Here is an 18,304-nt window from a genome sequence, read left to right as displayed (position 1 = left end):
CATCCTAGGGTAAGACCCAGGTGGGCCTAGGGCTGAGCTCTGAGTGTCCACAACATTCCAAGGTCAGAAGGACCAACAACAGCCTGCAAAGGAGCCAGCTAGAAGGGGAACACAGCCCCAGGGGAGAGGAGGGTGGTGAATGGGATGGAGAGACACGAACTAGGAGCAAGGCTCTGCACCGAGACATGCCTGGATCAGAGCCCAATTCAGCACCACCTCCCTGGTGGGAATACCTGCGGGAGAGACCTCTGCAGACACGCTCATAACTCTGCCCACTGCCTCTCCTGAAATCCCCCAAGGAGGGCAGCTTGGGTGGACTACAGGACGTGGGTTGGCTCCTAGAACACAGTTCCCTCTAGATCCTAGGGTAGGCCCACTCCAAGATCCTAGGCTGTGACAAGGAAGGGCCCCATTAAGCCAGCGCTGGAACTGGTGCTGTTCTCAGCTTTGACAGCAGACCAGCTGCATCTGCACCACAAAGGGAGCACTGCTCACCACAATGCACACTTGGGTCCTACTTGGGCCTGCTGACTCAGAAAGCTAGGGTGTAGGGCCCTATAGTGTGCTCTCTAATTAAGCCTCACAGGAGTCCTGAGGCATGGTGAGGGTCACAAGCTGCTACAAAGTTTGGGGAATGCACGATGGCAGAGGCTATGTGTTGCTTATCCAGCACGCAGCACGGTGCCTACCACTGGGACATGCACGATATTTGCTGAATGGATGACTTCTTTCCCGGATGAGGCAGGCCAGGTTTGTGTGCTCTGCTGAAAGCCCCGGATGTCAAATCCACAGGCAGATGTGCTGCATTGTTGGCCCTGGGAGAACTCCTTAGGCCATCCTGTTAGAGAAGGACTAACGGACCGAGGGGTGTAAAACCCAGGACATGGCCCATCCAGTCTGGGGCCTGGGAGAAAGGGCTTGTTTCCATGGAAACCCAACCACAGCATCCCTCCGGGTATACATCCAGGCCCCTGCAAGGAAGGCCAGGGCTTGTTCCAGGAGGAACTGACATGTGATGAAGGACAGGCAGCGCTTGGTCCTGAGCAAGCCAGTCTGTGAAACTAGAGAAGACCCCCAGAGCAAGGAGCAGAGTGGCCCTGGCCGGCGATCCGGAATCCCTGTTGCCGTCTGCCAGAGTCCTGCCTGCAGCTGGTGAGGGCGGGCAGCAGGCCTGCAGATGGAGCCCGCAGTGAGCCAAACCCATGACTCTCCATGGCCTGGAGAAGGCTGTGGTATACCCCGGCTCGCTGTAAGAGCAAGCCCAGAAACGGTGTGGGTTTAGGGTCCAGAAGCAGCCAGAACTCATCATTTCTACCTTCTTTTTCCTCCTCTCTGGGAGACGAGCCACAGAGGCACATCCCGGGGTAAACACCAGACCCTGACAAGAAGCTGTGGGAACTGGGAGTTGGGCTGACTTCCTGAACACCAGAGCAGAGCAGGTGCGGAGGCTTCCTCCCACGGCACTGGGCTTTAGCAGGCTGGATGTCATGTGTGTGGTGGACAGCACATGCCGGGAGGCCAAGAAGGCTGTGTTCCCCTTCTAGCTGGCTCCTTTGCAGGATGTTGTTTGTCCTTCTGACCTTGGAATGTTGTGGACACTCAGAGCTCAGCCCTAGGCCCACCTGGGTCTTACCCTAGGATGGAAGCAGGCAGAGGCCCCAGGAGGCAGGAACTCAGCTGGTCCAACACCCAAGGGCCTGGGCCACCTCTGACGCCTGAAGAACGGGCCCTGGGGTAGACCAGGGAGCCTGCGTTCTAACAAGCATCCGGCATGACTGCACAGCAGCTCTGGGGAGCGGCGGGGAGGCCACAGAAGGGAGGCGAGAGCAGGGGGCAGCAGCACCTGCAGGCTGCCTTTCCCAGGCACATCTGTTCTCACCCTCTGAAGCACCTGAGTGGGAGAAGCCATTCCTACTCGCATTTTGTGAAGGTGAGGAGTGTGATCATCGCGTTCCGAGACAGAGAGGTGGAGGGGCTGGAGCACCGGGTGAGGGAGAAGAGAGCTAAACAGACCCTGAAACTCAGAGAAACACACTCACAGGAGAAAGAGAGAGCCGTTAGGAAGAGAATCGGACTCCAGACTCTACAGCAAGACAGAGAGACAAACAGGTGCACTTTCCCTTCTCAGGTTCCTGCTAGGGCCCAGGTAGCTTTCTGGCCCTTCCCTGCTACTGCATCTCCCCGAGCTGTGACCCCACCCTGCAGGACCTCTGCACTGCCCGCTGGGCAGCTCTGAGGGATTCTGATTCTGGCCTCCCCAGCCTGGCTGTGTCATCAGATCTGACAGGTAGCATTGGAAGCAGTAATAGGAGGCCTCCTGAGTGGAGAGGAGCCTAAAGCCAGCATGAGCTCTGTAACCGGCATGACTGGAGGCTTCGAATCCCAGGTCCGCCACAGGGTAATGTAGGGTGAGCCTCAGTTTCCCTATCCGTAAAATGGGAACTAACTTCAGGGTTACTGGGAGATTTTCAATGACACAGTACAGGTCACAGGGTTTGGCACATAATAATAGCATTTACATGCAGGGGTCCCTAAGAAAACCTCCAATTTCCAATTTTAAGAAACTAAAATTTTAAAAGCAGGGAGGAGCCTTAATTCACAATCTGGTCATTCACCCTTATTTCAGTTTACATAGGTATTGAACATCAAATCCTCCCCTTTCCTTATTCTCGACTGGGAAAGTCCATAGCAGTCAATGACTCACTCAAGGTCAGTGGTGGAAAGGGTGTCTCTTTCTGCCTAATCAGGAGTAGGGCTGCCATGAATCTGTTCAGTCTGCCTGCTGGCCAGGAGGAGAAAGAACAGCTAAGGGCTTCTCAGAGGCAGGGCCAGGGCCGGAGCAAGTGAAGGCCCCAGGGGACAGGTACAGGGGCCAGGAGACCCAGGCAGAGGCTCGGTAAGGGTCTGCCCACTACCAAAGACACAAAGGCCTACAGGATCAGGACTTGTCCCCTAAGTGCACCATCCCAGAGTTAACAGGCTGAAGGGCAGTTCTAGCAGGTGCTTCGAAGGGCTGAAAACCACCCATCTTTCCAGGCCTGTTCTTGTTCCCCTCCCACTTACTGATGGTAGGTCAGGGCCAGCGGGGGATGGAGAAGAAACAGTGCACTGGGCACGTGCCTGTTCGGATCAAGTGCTTGGTGGGAGCAAGGGATTGTGAGAGGCCAACTTGATCCCGCTGGCGCCGTGCTGTGTGCAAACTGGGTTTACTCAGCTGTAGGATGGTACTACAAGCTACACGCCTCAGAGCTCAAGGCTGGGGTGGCAGAGAGAGCAAACAGCAGCCCCTGGGACTCCCACACAGCGTCACTGGGGCGCAGGCATGTGGTCTGCTTTGTGGAGTGGGCTGCTGCCGCTTTATTCACGGAGAGAAGGAATTCCCTTGCTCGTTCCCAGCACCAACACAAACTCTCTCTCCCCCTCTCATCCTCCCTCTCTCTCTCTACACACGCGCGCGCACACACACACACACGATCCGAAGGCCAGCAGGGCAAGGACCATTTCTTAATTTCTAAATCCTCCAAACTGCCTTGAGTGCAGATTGTCTGCAATGAAATGCTTCTTAAAGAATAAATAAACGACTGGCTGATGGGCAGAAGGAACGAAGGGGTGTGAAGGGGAGGCTGTAGCACCCAGTGTGCATACGGTGTTACACTGTGTGAGGCGGGCATGGAGAGACACAAAGGAAATAAATCAAACTGAGGTGTAAGGTCCACGGCAGATATCACACCCCTGTGCTCTCCGGGTGACCCCAAGCCTGCAGACAAGGCTGATTCGCAGTCTTCTTTAAAAACTGGATTAAATGCTAATATTTAAAACCTAAAAATACAAACAACCCTTAATCTAAGAAAGATCTAGGCCTTTATATAAAATCATAAAAATATTTGTATGTAACCTACACATACGCTCCTTTACACTTGAAATTCTCTCTAGACGACTCTGTAATACCTAATTCGATCAGTGCTCCATAAATAGCTGCTATGCTGCACTGTTTAGAAGATGACAAGAAAACAAAAAGTGCTCATGTGTAGCACAGAAGTAGTATTTTCTTCCACATATTGTCTATGTGCACTTGGTGGACTGTGTGAAGGTGTAACTCATGAGGACTAACTGGACAATGGAAGAGACACCAGGGGACACAGGAAGAGCAGGCAGTGATCTGGGAAGCTTGTGTACCCCGGGCCGCAATATAAAACATGGCGCACTTGCCACAAAGTTGGAAAGACTGCTCTAAATGATTCCAAGTCATGGGGCTTATCTTGGTCAGAAAATCACGTTTCTGAAAGCCTGGACCTTCTTAGTCGTGCAACTCACACACAGAATCCTAGGGTGGCTGTGCACGGGTGGTGAGGGCACTGATGCTGTGCTGCTCTGCAAAGCTCTGAGGTCTCTGAGCTGAGTGTGCTAGCCCAGAGGACAGAGCTGCGGCGAGGGGAGGGTCCCGCAGAGCTGCGGCAAGGGGAGGGTCTCGCAGAGCTGCGGCGAGGGGAGGGTCCTGCAGAGCTGCAGTGAGGGGAGGGTCCCACGCTCCCGGCCCCAGCCCCACCTCTCCGTCAGCGCTTTGCTCTGGGTGTCCCGGGCTGCCTGCAGGTCCTTCTCCAGCCGCTTCCGGGCCATTTCCAGCTGCTCCGCCTCGCCCTGGGTCCACTTGCGGGGACTGATGAAGCGCATCTCCTTCAGCAGCTCCTCCTTCTCATTGATGAGGATCAGCCGGTCCCTCTCCGAGTCCAGAACCCCTGGCCAGGCCTCGCTGTCCAGCTTGGCCAGCTGGATCTTCAGGTTGGCGATCCTGGAGGGCCGAGAGGGTAAGAGTGACTGGCGTGCCCAACAGCATCATGGGAACAGGACAACAGACCGCGTTACCGAGGTTACAAGGGATGAAGAGCTGACAGCCCCAGAGCAATCTCTGAGTCTTCCTCCTTCTGATCCCCATGCTGTCTCAAGGAATCCAGCTATATCTAAACGTGTGGGAACAACCATTCACCATGTACGAACCAAGAAGAAGGGTCTGCGGGGAGGGGGTTGCAGACATGAACAAGGCAATGCCCTCGCCCCAAGGGACGCCACGCCTGCCACAATAGAGACTTGGATGCATTACCAGGAGAGAGCCTCTCAGCATTTGACGGGTGACCCTGGGCAAGTCCATCATCTCTTGTAGAGTAGTGCTTGCTGGCTGTATGACAGCCCCTGCAAACCCTCAAAGCACAGTGCTGGGCACATAGTAAGCTCTCAATAAACAGCTCTGTGGCTACTGCTGCTATTACCTGGTTTGAGCATTTAGTAAGCAGGTAACATGGAGCAAACTCTCTGGGCCTTGAAGATGAGAAAAACAATTACTCATCCTCCCAGAACGGCTGTGCAAATCAGCAAGGACATAGGCAGAGTGTCTGGCACCTAACAGGCGCTAAATCAATGGCAGGCGTGGGCCACTAGCACTCCAACTCCAGCCTCGCGTTCTCAGGTCAGAGAAGGGTGGTGGCGCTGTGTGCTCAACCATGGATTTAGGACCAGAAGCCTTGACTGGGAGCCCTGGCTGTGGCCTTATTGACAGAGAGACTATTTCTATGTCTTAAAGATTTATTTAATTTATTTGAAAGGCAGAGTTGGGGGGGAGGGGAGACAGACAGACAGACAGACAGAGGTCTTCCATTTGCTGGTTTACTCCCAAAATGGTCACAACGGCTGGAGCTGAGCCAGTCTGAAGCCAGCAGCCAGGAGCTTCCTCTGGGTCTCCCACACGGGTGCAGGCCCAAGCACTCGGGCTGGTCTCTGCTGCTTTTTCAGGTGCATTAGCAGGGAGCTGGATTGGAAGTGGAACAGCCTGGACTGGAAGCAGCACCCACATGGGATGGCCCCCACTGCAAGCAGTGGCTTTACCCACCACGTCACAATGCTGGTCCCCAAAGGGACTACTTCTTAAGAAATCCTTTTGGTATCACAAACATCAACCCCATTGCCTGGTGTATTGGAGGCACCTAATAAATGCTAACAAACGGAGTTGGCAACCATGTATCTTTCTCTTTTTAAAAAGATTTATTTACTTGAAAGGTAGGATAACGGAGACCGAGAGACAGATTGATCTTCCATCTGATGGTACACTTCCTAAATGGCTGAAGGCTGGGGCTTGGACCAGGCTGGAGCCAGGAGCCAAGAACTCCATCTGGGTCTCCAGATGGTGGGTGCATGGGCCCAAGGACTTGAGCTATCCTCCACTGCTTTCCCAGGAGCATCAGCAGGGAGCTGGATGGGAGGTGGAGCAGCCAGGTCTCGAACCAGCACCCATATGGGATGCAGGCACTGCAGATGGTGACTTTACCCACTATACCACCACATGGGCCCCCTAGCCTTGTATCTTAACTTCTGTAAGACTCACTAGCGTCTGTCAAGTGGGGATAAGGGTACCCACAGGGTGGGTTGTGAGGAACAAATAACAGCATTGCATGAAGAGTTACATTACACAGACATGGGGATCTTTGTCACTGCACCAACTCACAGTGTAACTAAGCACAGTGCCACCATCTCCAAAAGCAGCCAGGGTGTGACCCTTCAGCACCTCACCTCTGCCAAGCGTGTTCAGCTCTCCCATCCTGGCCCCAGCCCAACCTCAAAGGCTGGACGAGACAGCAGTGCTTAGCCCCGTCACACAGATGCACACCCAGGGAGGGTAAGGTTCACCAAAAAGTGCAAATCGTAGCCATGGCCAATACTGGCCAAGAGCCCACGTCCTGGACCCCCAGTTCAATTCTACCGCAGACAACGCGGTCTTATCAAAATGTTGTTGGAGACAAGATCCTCTGTGATGTGCAACGCAGATGCCATACAGAGAAACACATCGAGATTTGCTCATTCCCCAAAGGTCCGAGCAAGAACTTTTAAGTTGTTTTATTAAAGATTTACTTATTTACTTGAAAGGCAGAGTGATAGGAGAGACACAAAGAGATAAAGAGACAAAGAGATCTTCATCCACTGGTTCTCCCACTCCCTCACCTCCCAACTGCCCACAATGGCCTGCGCCAGACCAGCAGCTTGAAGTTCCATCTAGGTCTCCACATGGGTGGCAGGGACCCAGATAGTTGGGCAACCATCTGCTGCCTCCCAGGCACATTAGCAGGAAGTTGGATCAGAAACACAAAGCAGCTGGGGCTCAAAGTAGCCACTCCTTTATGGGATCAAGATATCCCAACTGGCAGCTTAACCTGTTGTGCCACAATGCCCATCACTTTATTTTTTTAAATATATTTTATATACTTGAAAGAGAGGGAAAGAAAGACAGGGAAAATGATGAGACAGAGAGAGATCTCCCATTTGCTGCTTCATTCCTTCAAATGCCCACAAGAGCTTGGGCTAGGCCAGACTAGCAACTCAACCCGAGTCTCCCATGTGGGTGGCAGGGATTTAACTATATAAGGCATCATCCTTAACTATATAAGGACACTGGACTTGGACAATGGAACTGGGACTCGAACCTAGGCACTCTGGAATGGGATGCAGGCATCCCAAGTACCACCTTGACCACTGTGCCAAATTCTCACCCTGCCTGGCAAGAATTCTTAAAGCTAGTTATTCATGTACACCACCATGCATCAGGATTAGCTTTGGGACAACTTTGTAGCCACTGTTCTCCAGCCCTGAAGGCTACAATGGTCCTGTAAGGGCTGGCAGAGGCTACCCTATGTCTGGTTACACTGACCAGTGACTGATGCTTTCTCAGATTTCCTTTTATTTATTATTATTATTTGCTTATTTGAAAGGCAGAGCAAAAGACAGAGAGAAAGAGTGAGTGAGTGAGTGAGTGAGTGTGTGTGTGTGTGTGAGAGAGAGAGAGAGAGAGAGAGAGAGAGATCTTCCATCTGCTCAATCATTCTCCAAATGGCCACAACAGCCATGAGTGGGGCCAGGCTGAAGCCAGGAGCCAACAACTCCATCCAGGTCTCCCCTATGGATGGTAGGGGCCCAAGCACTTGGGCCATCCTCTGCTGCTTTCCCAGGCACATTAGCAAGGAGCTGGATCAGAAGTGGAGCGGCTGGGACTCAAACTGAAACTCGTGTGGGACGCTGGCATCACAAGCGGCAGCTTACCGCGCTGTGCCACAATGCCAACCCTCGCAGACGTATTTTCTAAGGGACTTTCCCTGTGCCAGGACTTCTTCAACTTCAAGGCATACATCATCTGAAGAACCTGAGGACAACTACTAGTCTCTCTCCCCAGAAATGCACATGTGACCAAACTTGGCACCCAGGGACCAGACCTTCCTTGCATTACAGCCACAGCTCTGTCCTCCCTGAAACCCCACAGCCTCTGCCTTCCCAGCCAGCAGGTTGCTCTGGCCTTTAGCTAACATCAGCTCTGGGAGGCAAGAAGCTGGAATCAGAACCAGATAAGCCAGCAAGCTCTGTGATGGGAAGTTCAATGGCCCAACCCTGGAGGAAAGATTTCCATCCTTTCGTCTCTCTGGGGCTGATGGTTTAAGACAGGCATTACTGTGGGCTGGAAAAGATCCAAGGTTCACAGTGGTCCCTTTCAAAGGACACCGGCCAAATACAGAGGTACTGCTGTTTTGCTGGACCCCTAGGGGGAGCTGAAACAGTACACAAGACACCTGTTTCTTTCTGCCTCGCCAGTATCCAATTCCTCCTCCTTTTGTTAACAAGATTCCAACTTGTCTTTGGAAAACCACTCCTCCTGCTTGGTTCTCACAAAGCTGACCTCAATCCCTTTCCCAGCTTGGGCACATGACCCATGCCTGTGCCTCCAGGGAATTCTAATTCCTCCCACACCCCACCCGCCTTGTAACAATGATTGGTTCACCCAGAAAACCAAGTGGGTCTCAATCCCAAGACTCGTCAGAAGTGTTGGGAAAGACAGGCTCCCTTTCCTGGAGCTGTAAACCCGGCAGGAGATAAACCTAAAAGTGCAGGGAATCGTTTTGTCACGAAAGCCTGCTTGAGAGTGAACCCAACACCAAGCCAAGCAGAGTGGAGCAAAGGAGTGACACAGAGTCCTGGAACATCATTTCAGTCCCTGGATCCAGCTGTGTCTGAAAGCAGTTATCCAAGGACTTCAGGGCAACATAAGCCAATCAGTTTCCTTGTTTGCTTCCTCTGGTTCCTGCTGGATTTCTGCCACTGTAGCAGAACTTTGCTGCTCACACACAGTTGGCAGATGGGGACTGGGAGACTCAGCCTGGCCACGAAGGTCCACGGCCCAGGCAACTTGGTTGAAGTGTGGACGAATGTGGTACACCTGGCTTTATTAATCAGCAAATGCCCAAGAGAGTCTCTCCCAACAAAGTTGGTTCAGTATCTCTAACTGTCATGAACCTGGGGTCAAACTGTCCAGGGTTTCTTTCGCCTGTGACTCCACCACCTGGCAAAGTCATGAGACATCTTGGATTTGACCTTTCTACTCTCTAACAGAGACAATAAGAAAGACTTTATGTTGTAAGTCTGCTTTTAAAATCAAAAAAGATGGGTGTGTGTGTGTGTCAGTGCTATGCTGTACTATGTTAAGCCTTTGCCTGCAGCACTGGAATCCCATAGGAGCCCAAGTTCATGCCCTGGCTGCTCTGCTTCCAATCCAGCTCTCTGCTGGTGGCCTGGGAAAGCAGCAGCAGATGGCCCACATCCTTGGGGCCCTGCAACCGTGTGGGAGACCCGGAAAAAGCTCCTGGCTTCAGTTTGGCCCAGCTCCCCTCATTGTAGCCACTTAGGGAGTGAACCAGCAGATGGAAGATCTCTCTCTGTCTCTCTCTCTCTCTGTAATTCTGCCTCTCAAATAAATAATCTTTTAAAAAAAAATCAAGCCGGCGCCGTGGCTCAATAGGCTAATCCTCCACCTTGCGGCGCCGGCACACCGGGTTCTAGTCCCGGTTGGGGCGCCGGATTCTGTCCCGGTTGCCCCTCTTCCAGGCCAGCTCTCTGCTATGGCCAGGGAGTGCAGTGGAGGATGGCCCAGGTGCTTGGGCCCTGCACCCCATGGGAGACCAGGAAAAGCACCTGGCTCCTGGCTCCTGCCAGGATCAGCGCGGTGCGCCGGCTGCAGCGGCGGCCATTGGAGGGTGAACCAGCGGCAAAGGAAGACCTTTCTCTCTCTGTCTCTCTCTCTCACTGTCCACTCTGCCTGTCCAAAAAAAAAAAAAAAAAAAAAAAAGAATAAAAAAAAAAAATCAAACAAGATGACAGATATACACAAATGTTTCAGTGCAATTAACAATCTGGGTAGGCCCATTAACAGATACGCTACAAATGTGAGCTTTACTATTTTCAGTGTAATTTCATCTCTCAGAGTAGAAGCCAACTGCTTAGGGCTCTGTGAAGCTGCAGAACAGCCAAACCCCTGCAGTTTACACTTCATAAACGCACAGCTTGCTCCTGACGATGCAGGAGCCACAGTCTTTTTGGCTTGTTGCTGAAATCCCACGCAGGCTCCTTCAAGCCACACTGCGCATAGGGTCACTGGACAGCTTTCATTACAGAAACAGAGACCATCAACTAAGTTTTGAGGCCACAAACATCCGGGTTCAAAGCACAACTCTTCCCTACCCAGCAAAAAGTCCTGGGCAAGTCATTTCCTCCCTGTACTACAGAGAGGACGGAACAAGATTAACAAGCCAGGCACAGAGCAGTCCCTCCACACCAGTGGGACCTGGGGTGCAACCACGCCTCCCCGAGCCCCCAGCTTCAATTACCTTCTCTTGGCCTCTTCATATCGAAGGCGCAACCTGACCTTCTCTGCCAGCTGATTGTTGCCACTGGTGCCAAACTGGAGGAGAAGAACAAAGTGGGGAATGACACAGCCACTGCGGACGATGCTGAGCTGGAGTTTTGGGAGCTCACCAGAGAGACTTGACAGCTTGTGTGGGTGGGAGCCAAGAATAGAGCCCAATTACTGGGCTGGCTGCACGCATTGCAGGGAAGCTGGTTAAGCAAAAATACTTTCCTTCCTTCAGGCCACGGGAACGGGACCAAACTCAGACATCCATCACTTCCAGAACAGAAGACAGGAGCCCAGAATATCATCTTGCAGCCCCAAATGGCTCAGAGCCAATTCCAGGCACAGAAGCGTGGAGGACAATTGGTGGGGAGGCAAGAGGGACAGCCCATACACCAGAAAGCCTTTCTGGGGAGGCAGGGGGCAGGGCCAGCAGAAAATCCAGGCCGCAGTCAGGGGAGAAACACGGGGGGAGCAGGCAGCTCACAGGACTTGGAAGAAGGCACATGGTCCCTTCACAAATACTACGACATGAAGGCAGCTTGCAGGTGAGCACGTGGTGTGGAACAGGGAGGGAGGGGACAGCCCATTCCTGGTATCCATCCAAGGAGCACAGCAAGGAGCTACAAGGCTCACCAGATGACACTCAGGCAGGTTTTCTTTGCAAGTGGGGAAACAGCTATCAGCTAGGAATTGTACCAAGCCACCAAGGCCAGGGGCAGGGCCATTCTGTGTCATATGCTCCAGTGAAATCAAAGGCCTCCAAAGTCAGGGACCACCGAGGGTTGCCCCTCTGCAGAACCCCTTCAGGAGCTGTGTCTGGTCAGCACTTGCACTTTTCACAGCCTAGGACCAGACTGAGCTTGGAACGGACGGTCAAGCTGCTGTCTGGAAACCGTACACACAGACTGGAGACAAACAGGTGGGAACAACCCTTGGCTCTCCAGCTGGTCAAAGAAACAGAGTGGAGCTGCAATCTCGCAGGGCAGAAGCGAGACAGACACTGGATCCTTTAGAAGTGCTTCCTGAGCAGTGTCAGAGATGCACGCCTACGGCCAGGCCATACTGAGGGGCGTGGACTGTGTGCTGGTCTGTCTCCACTCCAGCAAATCCTATCACCCTAAGACAATGGAGCCCCAGGGGGCTGAGCCAGCAGTAAGTCCCATGCACAGCCACCAGCTGGCTCAAGGCAGCCACCCATGACAGCCCTCCCAGGTGCCACCCACTCGTCCGGGGCACACACCGCCTACTCACATTTCCCGAGATGTCCGTCTGGGAGCTCACGTCCAGGTGTTGTTTCGGCATCGGGAAACCTGAACTCTCCAGAGAGCTGTTGCTGGACCACAGGTCCGAGTGGGAGCCTCTGTCGGTGCGGAAGCCGTCCTTGAGCATGGCCAGGCTCTGAGTGGGGGAGGGAGGGTCAGCGATGGGCGGGGCTGCCGGGGAACACTGCATCTGTACTCCCCAAGCACTCTCCTCTCCACCGCCCCTGATTCCCACTCCCCTTGCCACCCTACTCACAAGAGGGCGCTGATGGTGCAGGGAGAGACCTGTGACCCCAGAGCCCGCCCCAGTGCACTACCCCCTAGTCGTGTGATTTGAGCTAGATGATGGACCCCTCTGTGCCTCAGGTCCTGCCTCCCCGGGCCATCACATGACTTTTACTTTTTATTTATTTTTATTTATTTATTTATATGAATGGCAGAAATACAGAGAAAGAGGGAGATGAGAGAGAGAAAGAAAGAGAGGAATCTTTCATTTACTGGTTCACTCCCCAAATGGCTGTAACAGCCTGGCCCAGCCTAGGCCAAAAGTAGGAGCCAGGAACTCCATCTAGGTCTCCCATGCGGGTGGCAGGAACCCAACTGCTTGGGCCATTTCTGCTGCTTTCCCGGGAGCATCAGCAGGGAGCTGTATTGGAAGTGGAGCCAACGGACTCAAACCAGCGCTCACACAAGATGCCAGTGTCACGGGGCTGGTTTAACCCATCGTGCCTCAACGCCAGCTCCCCATTACATGGTTTAAATGATACCCCAGAGTGAAAGTCTAGCAACCACAGCCAAGGCTCAGTAACGGGCAGCTGTGCCATGGCCTTACTGGGAAGGAGGAGCTGTGTTTATCCTCATTTCCCTGATGACAGCCAGGATGTGGACCTGGTCTATCTGATTTAAGAGCTTGTACTCTTGGGCCAGCGCCGTGGCTCACGTGGCTAATCCTCCGCCTGCGGCGCTGGCATCCCATATGGGCACCGGGTTCTAGTCCTTGGTTGCTCCTCTTCCAGTCCAGCTCTCTGCTGTGGCCCGGGAAGGCAAGGGAGGATGGCCCAAGTGCTTGGGCCCCTGCACACCCATGGGAGACCAGGAAGAAGCACCTGGCTCCTGGCTTTGGGTCAGCACAGTGCCACCATAGTGACCATTTGGGGAGTGAACCAACGGAAGGAAGACCTTTCTCTCTGTCTCTCTCTCTCACTGTCTATAACTCTGTCAAATAAGAAAAAAAAAAAAAGAGCTTATACTCTTATCCACTAACATGGGTAACACCCCTTCCTCTCCTGAATGTCTCATCTGAATGTGTCCACCACCTGGGCTGGTAACCTGGGCAGAACCTCCTTAGAAATTGTGCTATTTGTCTCAGAGCAAGAAAGCTTCCTTCGCTACGTCATTTCTAGCATCTCAGAGCCTCAGACTCCTTCTCTGCCAATGGGAGCCACAATAAACGGTCACAGTGGATCCTGCATGGGGAGGTGATACGCTACACACTGAGGGTAAGAGATGAGCTCTGAGTCCCATGTTCATGGCTTTCAATCTCGGCTCTATCACTTGGTCTCTGAGTCACACAGAACTTATGTGTGCAACAGGGATAACCTCAGGTTGATGGAAGAGATTAGCCAGACATGATGCACGCACTAACGCCCGGCACATTAAACGATGTCCATCATCCTCTGTTCCTTTCCCAGCCTGGTCAGAACACACAGTGAGATGTTCACAGAGAGATGCTATATTGTGACGTTAAGGTCAGTGGTGCTGAAACTACCTCCTTCCTTGTGATTCACTGAGAAACAAGCCAGGCGGCCGGACACCGTGTGTGGACAAGGCCGGATGCCTTCCCTCCCACTCTGTGCTTTGACACTGGCCGTGGGGCCTTAGCAAGCCACTTAGCGCTTCTCCATCTCTATTCCCTCCGCTGTGTAACAGGGGCCGAAACCCAAGGAGGCCAGGACAGGTTAAAAATCAGTTATCTGAAATGCTTGGGAACAGAAGCGTTTCAGATCTCATGTTTTTTCAGATTTTGGGATATGTTCATATAGACAATCAGGTATTTTAGGGCTGGGGCCCAAGTCTAGACAAGAAATTCATTTATGTTCCTATACACCTTATACACATAACCTGCAAGGAACTTTATTCGATAGTTTTAGTAAACCTACAAGTGTGTCTTTCTTCCCTTTCTGGAGGCAGGGATGGTGACAGACAGAAACAGAGAGAGGGAGAGAGGGAGCAAGCATGTGCTCTTATCCACTGTCTCACTCCCCAAATGGCTTCAATGGCCAGTATTGGGGTGAGGCTGAAGCTGGGAGCAGGAGAAGAAATTCTGGGAGCAGGAAAAGTGAGTAGCAGCAATCTCATCAGCTGACCCATCACTGCCATCTCCCATGGTCTGCACTGACAGGAAGCCAGGGTCAGGGGCTGGAGCTGGGAACCGTACTCAGGTCCTCTTGATAAGGGACATGGACCTCACGTACCTTGATGAGATCTTGCTTTTCCTTTTCTCCGCAGGTGATGGCCTTTTTGATGGCTTTCGTTTCCCTCAAGACAGCCTGAGCTTCATCCAGTTTGTAGCCCTGAGCATCAGACATCTTCTTATCGATTCTAGGAGACAGTTAATCGGCAAGGTCAGGCTTCCAAAGGGGAAGAACACAGAGCACAGGGCTTCGTCCCGCAGCACGTCTCTGGACTCTGTACTGCACACCCTTCCCCGTGCCGAGGCCCTGCCTGTGGGACGCGGCACAGAAGCTCTGTTACATCACTCTAAGTATCAGCTCTTCCAGGAAGGCTTCACAGCCCGGGTCCTCTGGGCTGGACAGGTGTATAATGGGCTTTCCATCATACACCGTACAAAACCATGAGACTGTTCACCAAACGGTACCGTTGGCTTGGCTCTGGCAGGCCTGGGAATAGGGCACAGGGCTGAACATGTCTGAGAAGTTTTAGCACCTGGCAGAGAATAGCAGTCATCTGGGACACTCAGCCTTGGCACTGGTGACCTTGGGGGGGGGGGGGCTGGGTCATTCTCTGCTATCCTGATGCTTAGTAGCATCCCGGCCTTGAGCCACAAGATGCTAGCAGCACCCTCATCCCGAGCTGTGAGAACCCAAAGCATCTCCATTTACTGCCTTGAGTCCCTTGGGAGCAAAGTGATCCCTGGCGGAGACCACGGCCTTTAATTAGCACGAGTTGGTTGCAGGAACCGTACACAGAGAAGGACGAAACCTCACGGTCCTGCAGTGTGACTCTGGGAGTGGCTCTGAGGCACCTGTAGCCTCAGCTTTCTCCTCTAAGGAACCCCTGAAAGTGTCATCTGCTTGGCCCCTATTCATGGAGCTCACAGCAACAACGAATGGGAAAAGGAAGGGAAAAGCTTAGGGTCAACCAGCAAGCCCTGCACAACTTAAGGGATTAAAACACTTCGAGCCCAAAGAGCTTATCGGCTTTTCCAGGCTCTACAGACACACTCATTTTGCAGGGGGAAAAAAGCTTTGGAAAAAAAAGGGCAAGGGGCTTGATGTAGTTTTCTGAAGCTCAGCCCAAAGCAGAGAAGGGCTGGGGGCCGGGGGGGCCTAAGCTTCCTGGGGAGGAGGCCCGAAGCAGGGCCAGGGAGAGACTTGAATGCACTGTCATCGAAGGCCGGCTGGACAGAGGACAGGGGAAGTTTCACAGTTGGAGAGATCGCCTCAAACCCATTATTTCAGGATGAGAAACCACGCACGGGCGTTCCTCTCTGCTTTCCTCCTGGAGACCAAACTGTCCTGGGCTAAAAATAATCGAGTGGGGAGTCACTGCGGGAGCAGGTTTGCACCTCCGAGCACGGGCGAGAGGGCGCTTCCAGCTCAGCCTCCCCTGCGGCTGCTGCAGCCTCCGTGGGCAGAACACAAAGCCCCATTTATGCCTCCCCACTAAAAATAGTCTGCCTATTCCTTTCGAGGACTTGGGCCTGGGCCCGCCTGCCAGGTCTCAGAGGAGTCGGAAAAATTCGACTGCAGGAGCCGTTCCCGGCTGAAGATGCTCAACACAGTGAGCAACCAAGGACCGGGGGGGACCCCGCAGTGGGGCATGGAGGGGAGCAGGGGAGACGCCTGGGCCTGAGCGGGTCCCAGGGCCAGGGGCACCGGGGAGGGGCCTGTGCCTGACTGTTCTCTGCCAATGGGGCCAGAGGGCTTTGAATGCCCTGCAGGATGGCACAGAAGCTGTTTGTCCGCTGGGCTACAAACAGCCTCTACCTGATTTCTTCAAGGGCCTTAGCAACCCCTGCTCTGGAATCTGGCTCCAGAAAGTGGCTGTCAGGGGGAGCACTCCTGGCACGGAGCTGGGTGGCGGGAACAAAGAGTCACCATTATGCACTCACTGAATGAACCTTAAAAAAATTAAAAAAAAAATTAAAAAAAAAAAAGCAGTGGAGTGGCAGGGGCGGGGGGTGGAGGGGTGGTGTGCGCAGGGCAGTTGTGGGCATGTTGGAGGGCAGGCTGTGTGTGTCTCATTTCCCAGTGATGCAGCTGTCCCGTCCCTCAGGCCGGCACAGTCACATGCCAGGCAATCACGGGTGAAATTTCCAACAGCAGCCCGGTCCACCCAGACAACCCTCGCCTGGACACAGCGGTGGCTTCCGTGATGGCAGGGACACGCCGCCGTGGCCGCCTCCCACAGGGGCCCCAGTCCAGCTCCCGACTCCATCCTTCTTTCAAGGGCTCTGTGCAGCTAACAGGCCCAAGGCTTTCACCCTGAACTGTCTTTGCAGTCTCCTCTAAGAGGAAACATAAGCCTCATCAACATTTTCCTCTTCTTTCTTTTTAAAACTCGGGCTGCCGACAAGGAATCAAGCACATGGATTTGGAATCTGGACTATCCGCTCGACAGATCTTGGCTGGTATAACCACAACCCTGACAGGGAACACACCTGCTCTTAAGCAACAACAGGGTTGGAGCTCACGTGGCTGCAAGTCTGACTCTAAAAGTGAAAACGACATTTGGTCCCAGTTACCCTGGAAACGCCGTCTCTCACTCTTAAGGATAAGCTTCCCCTTCCACCAGCTTCTGCACAGAAAAGAGGCGAAATAACCAAGAGTGTCTGGATTGTCCTCCTGCCAGACTGTGAGATGGGGTCCCAGGGAGATGGCAAGGGGGGCTCATGCTTGCCAGGGAGGGGGTTATCTGATTGATGCTGAGAAAAGAGGGGTTGAGACGTGAGCTTCAACATCCAACAGTCACAGGTTCCAGTCCCAGCACTGACACTTCCTAGTCTCCTATCAGAACAGATACTTCTAAGAGGGCAAAGAGAAAGAACAGAGGTGGTCAATGGTGGTCAGCACAGCGTGCAGCCCAGGGTGGACCTAGAGTGCCCCAGAGTCCCCTCAAGCTCGAACAGGCGACCACCCACCCTGCTCCCACTGGGCTCTCCTCCTGTGGGCCAGATCATGCCCTGGACATGCACTTAGCAATCCTATCTTTGCATCATTGTTGTTTTTTTAGGTGAAGAAATCAGAGCACAGAAGGGTTAAGTCACTGTTCCCAGATCCCAGAACACTGGGACTAGAACCTGGGCCCTGTGCCTCTTGTCTGTATTCCTAACCCTGGAGACCAAGGTGTACTTCAAAGCAGAGCCAGGCTTCAGGCGAAGGGAGTGTGGGCGGCCAGAGCTACAGGAGCCTAATCTGGGCCAGATATCAAACAAGGGGCAGAGGGAGGGGAGGAGAAAGGAGCCTTGTCTCTGGGGTTGCAGCATCAGCTTACCAGGTGACAAGAATTTTCAGTGCTGCTACAGGGTGACAAAGTGGTAAAACAGGTTTGCAGTAGCTCTGAGAAGAATGGGAAGTGTTCTGACCAGAAGCTCCCGAGGGCTGCAGCAGCGGGGAGGAGGGTGAGATGACGTGGGACTGAGTAGCCGTCACCTCTGTGCTCGCTGCAAACTGGAGGGAGCTTTCGGCCCCCGCCCCCCAACTGCCTGGAGCTGTCCTGGGCGCTCCTGAAGATTGCCAGGAAACAGAAAGCATGGTCCCCAGTCTTCATGAATTTAGACTCTGGTTTAACAGCCAGGATCGCCACCTGTCTACACAAGTACATATATAGTAAGAGACACATGGGAAGCTGTAGCTTACAGTAATCTGTAAAAAAGAAATATTATGCACAGTTCATAATACAAAGCTACACTTTCTCAGACCACGTGCTATGCTGGATCCAGGTGGTGGGGCTGATGGGGTGGGAAGATATGGGTAAGAACCACCTGATGGCGACAGCTACCTCCATTAATGGGCTTGGAGATGCCAGACCGCAGCCACGGAATGGTGGGGGTGGATCTGAAGTTCAAGACATGAGTGAAAGGGAG

The 18,304-nt window shown here is 53.2% G+C and overlaps 1 protein-coding gene across 2 annotated transcripts in view; it reads right to left on the bottom strand.

Moving 5' to 3' along the window:
- The window catches only part of WWC1 (WW and C2 domain containing 1), a 176,383-nt gene that overhangs the window by 46,803 nt on the left and 111,276 nt on the right, over window positions 1–18,304 (bottom strand). For both annotated transcript variants that reach the window (XM_008255374.5, XM_002710366.6), the window contains exons 6-9: window positions 14,451–14,577; window positions 11,966–12,112; window positions 10,689–10,762; window positions 4,547–4,789 (exon numbers count right to left, since the gene is read on the bottom strand). In XM_008255374.5, the coding sequence (XP_008253596.3) occupies window positions 4,547–4,789; window positions 10,689–10,762; window positions 11,966–12,112; window positions 14,451–14,577 (591 nt within the window). The remainder of the gene's footprint in view (window positions 1–4,546; window positions 4,790–10,688; window positions 10,763–11,965; window positions 12,113–14,450; window positions 14,578–18,304) is intronic.

The sequence above is a fragment of the Oryctolagus cuniculus genome, chromosome 6, assembly GCF_051225735.1.
Source record: "Oryctolagus cuniculus isolate XC-2025 breed Fujian yellow rabbit chromosome 6, ASM5122573v1, whole genome shotgun sequence".
In the NCBI taxonomy this organism is placed as follows: Eukaryota; Metazoa; Chordata; class Mammalia; order Lagomorpha; family Leporidae; genus Oryctolagus; species Oryctolagus cuniculus.
Note: the sequence above shows the minus strand (reverse complement) of the source record. Positions and strands in the feature narration are given on the sequence as shown.